Source organism: Heteronotia binoei, chromosome 8, assembly GCF_032191835.1.
Source record: "Heteronotia binoei isolate CCM8104 ecotype False Entrance Well chromosome 8, APGP_CSIRO_Hbin_v1, whole genome shotgun sequence".
In the NCBI taxonomy this organism is placed as follows: Eukaryota; Metazoa; Chordata; class Lepidosauria; order Squamata; family Gekkonidae; genus Heteronotia; species Heteronotia binoei.
This window is the reverse complement of record NC_083230.1, coordinates 108,108,177-108,112,307: the sequence shown is the minus strand read 5'-3', so window position 1 is coordinate 108,112,307 and position 4,131 is coordinate 108,108,177. Positions and strand designations below refer to the sequence as shown.

At 43.9% G+C, this 4,131-nt stretch overlaps 1 protein-coding gene across 1 annotated transcript; it reads left to right on the top strand.

Moving 5' to 3' along the window:
• Positions 1-506: 506 nt before the first annotated feature.
• Positions 507-1,391, top strand: CAPZA3 (capping actin protein of muscle Z-line subunit alpha 3). The gene has a single exon (XM_060244449.1). It carries the CDS (start codon positions 507-509, stop codon positions 1,389-1,391), a length of 885 nt encoding a protein of 294 aa, XP_060100432.1.
• The last annotated feature ends 2,740 nt before the right edge of the window (positions 1,392-4,131 follow it).

The following is a 4,131-nucleotide window of genomic DNA, read 5'->3' as shown; positions in this document are numbered from 1 at the left end:
AAAAGAGTAGCGTGGAAAATGGAGCAAGATAGAAAGCCCTAAGGCATCTATGCTAAAACTAGCCTCAATAATTCAAATACTTATACAACACTTTTTTACTTGTAGAAAACATAATCCTTTACAAAGTGCAAACACAAGCCACACCCGAACACAAAGTCCATCTATTTATGTTAGACAATTAATTCTTTGAAACTGGAACTCCGGGATGTGGTACGGTGAACCATGAAAATAGAGTCCAATGCTCAAAGTCTTTTTTTAGCCAGTGTAAAAATTGAAAGCAGCAAGGCACAGGTCGCAACAGGGATGCGCGTAATGCCGTTTCACACGAGGCTTCTACAAGCTTCAAAAAGCATTTAAACAATTCATATAGGAGACCCAAGCTCCAACCATACCATTGTTTGTCTGCAGAATGCCGTGTGCAGCAGAACAAAGCTGGTGTTTAGAATATTGTGTTTCTCTAAATTTTGTTTCCCTCTTCAGCTTCCTAACATCAGAAGCAAGCCACGATGTCTGAGGAAGTGGCATCATCTGAGGAAGAGAAAATAAAACTCATCTGTGGGTTGTTATGTCAAGCCCCTCCCAATGAATTTAATGACGTCTTTGAAGATCTCCGTGTTCTGGCTATGGACGATCAGTTGATGAGGACCAAAGTCGCTAACGAGTGTGCTAATCACAACAAGAAGAACTTCAAAATGGTGGCATTAGCGGGTGGAAATTCCCTAGTGTCCCACTACAATCATCTCAAGGGCGTTCGCTTCTTTGATCCACAGAGCACGTATTCGTTCAGATACGATCACCTGACCGGAAGAACGGATAAATTTTTGCTTCAGGGCACCATAGCAGATGACACAGAGTTATGGCGATCGGCCCTTAACGGTTCTTTAAAGACATACATGAAGAATCACTTCCCTTCAGGAACTTGCTGTGTTTTCCGAAAAGACCTCAAGAGCTACCCTTACTTTGTGGTCTGCATGGAAGGTCATCAGTTTCAACCTTCCCAAGGCTTTAATGGCCTCTGGACGTCCGAGTGGACCTTTGCCTTCACTCCACCCACCACAGAAGTCACAGGGAAATATCAGCTACAGATACACTATTTCAAACAGGCTAACTGGCACTCGACAGTAGACAAAATGGTGCAGAGGTCCGTGTCCTTAGTGAACCGCGTCCAGTTCGCCATGGCATTTACACAATTAATTGAGGCTGAGGACAATGAATTTCAGAAGGCTCTAGAGGAAAACCTCCAGGAGTTGTCAGTCGAACTGTGGAAAACACTACGGAGAAGGATTCCCATCACTCGCACTGTCATCGGCTGGGATAAACTGCTGAGTAGAGAGAGTACCAAAGTAAAGGGAAGCGCCGTATCCCTAAGCATGCTGAAGGGCCTTGCATGAATGAAATATAGGCCAAATAAAATAACAATCACTGAGCCCATTCTTGTTGATTCACTTGATTTATTGCCTGACGGTTCGTGAGAATGTGCAGTCTTTCAGCACAATGAATAGTATCCAGGTCAGAAGCGTTTAGGCTGCAGTGTGTTTTCATTTCATTTCTTTTTTTTCCCCCACCCTGCTGGGAAAACACTAGACTCCTTTGCAAAGGGAAAGATCTTTCTCCTATCTTGTGATAACAAATTGGGGCTGCGCATTTTATGCCACAACAAAAGATAAGCCCCGCAAGGTGTTCGTAGGTATCTTTAATGTAGATGCTTGTAAATATCTTCAGCACAACCTTGTAAAACAGCTACTACTTTTCAAGTCTTTTCTTTGGGGTTTCTAAAAATGTTGCAGAGAAAGCAAATTTCTTATGACTGTTCTTCTATCATATCCGGCAGATTGGTGACCCTAGGAAGTTTCCATCTTACATATGAAGCTGCCTTATACTGAATCAGACCCTTGGCCCATCAAAGTCAGTATTGTCTACTCAGACTGGCAAAGGCTCTCCAAAGTCTCAAGCTGAGGTTTTTCAAGCCTACTTGCCTGGACCCTTTTTAGTTGGAGATGCCATGGATTGAACCTGGGACCTTCTGCTTACCAAGCAGCTGCTCTACCACTGAGCCACCGTCCCTCCCCTAACTCTACTGCATATGATGCAGGCTGCTTACTGGAACGATTGGTTGCTGCGTTACTCCACTGAAATGGCATATACTTATGTCATATGCTTATACTTCTCAAGAGAAGAAGAAGAAGATATTGGATTTATATCCTGCCCTCCACTCCGAAGAGTCTCAGAGCGGCTCACAATCTCCTTTACCTTCCTCTCCCACAACAGATACCCTGTGAGGTGGGTGGGGCTGGAGAGGGCTCTCACAGCAGCTGCCCTTTCGAGGACAACCTCTGCCAGAGCTATGGCTGACCCAAGGCCATGCTAGTAGGTGCAAGTGGAGGAGTGGGGAATCAAACCCGGTTCTCCCAGATAAGAGTCTGCACACTTAACCACTACACCAGACTGGCTCCCCAGGTACAAGGGGATCCCTTTTGTGCAAAGGCTTTGCCACTGTGGCTAGGGGAAGTTGAATCCACTACGCACATAATTCTTAGGTGTTCCTGGTATAAAGAGGCCCGTGTGAAATATATAGACCTATATTAAGGGCAAATTCTGGGCTGCTGGAATCAGTATAAGGCAGTTTCATATATCCATACATATATTCATATAGAATGTCTTGATCTCATGCTTTCGGATGAAAACCAGTTCATTTCCGAAGCTGTTGCCAAGTTCTGTGCTGCCTGCTATAGCATCCGAAAGACTCGTTTTACTGCTTCTCAGTTTTAAGATGTTCTGTTTTAACTTGCAACTTGATGTAACTCTTATGCTGAACATATCAAGACAATTGTCTATCCTAAATACTTATTATAGCATAGATTTTATCTTTTGTGTTGAAGCTTTTAAATTCTTGTATTTTAATTGGCCTGTGACTGTAAATAAACTGTCTGTCTGCTTATACTTGGCCTATATAATAATGGCATATATACAGAGTTTTTTGTAGAAAAAGCCCAGCAGGAACTCATTGGCATATTAGGCCACACCCCCTGACATCACCATTGTCTCACACAGGGCTTTTTTTTAAAAGCCCAGCAGGAACTCATTGGCATATTAAGCCACACCCCCTGCTGCCAAGCCAACTGGAACTGCGTTATTGCTCAACCCCCCCCCCCCCCGCCTGCTTAAATTTGCCATCCCATATTGAAAATTATATGAATAAAGAAGTTAGGATGGTTATTGGGGGGGGGGGGGTATTTGACTCCCTGCAGGGGTTCTGGACAACCTTGATGTAGTCTCAGTCTGAGACACTTCGGTGTGAAGGGCGGGGTATAAATTCCAATATAAATAAATAATAAATTTTCAGTTGAAGTCGTTTGTTGTGTGCCATTTTATCGCTGCTAAAAAAATTTAGTGTATGAACATTAAAATGTATGCCCTCCAAAATATGGAAGTAATTTCAGCATTAATTTGCACACAGATTTGGGGAACATTTTGAGTGTGGTGTCATGGGGTTGCCAGATCCCACCTCTCCACTGGTGGGTGGTGGTGGGGAAAGGGTTACCAAATCCAGGAAGGGAAACTCCTGGAGATTTGGGGATGGAACTTGAGGAAGACAGGAACATCAGTGGAGTACAATCAGGGCTGCATTATGACTTCTGTGGCCCAGGGCACTTTTGCCTTCACAGCCCCCTCCCATCATAATCATATCAATATTAAAAATATTTTTGATATAATTTTAAATACTTCAACATTTTATCCCCCCCTCCCCCCATTTTTGGAAAAAAATGTATAGATTTTCCTGGAGATTAGGGGGCGGTGCTTGGAGAGGGCAGACTAAGAGAAGGCAAAGAAGCCCAGTGGAAATTTCATGCCACCATAGGGTTGCCAGGTCCATGTTGGAAAATGCCTGAAGACTTTTGGAGGTGGATCTGGGAGAGGGCGGGGTTTGGGGAGGGGAGAGCCACAGCATGGCACAATACCATAGAGTCCACCCTTCCAACAGCCATTTTCTCCAGGGGCGACACAAAGGAGAGGCATGGACAAAGAATCCATTATTTTATTTATTATGTATAGAGAGCCTGTTGACTGTACAAACCTTCCCTCCTGGACGAAGATGTCATCACACTGAAATGTGTAGAATATGCTGCTATC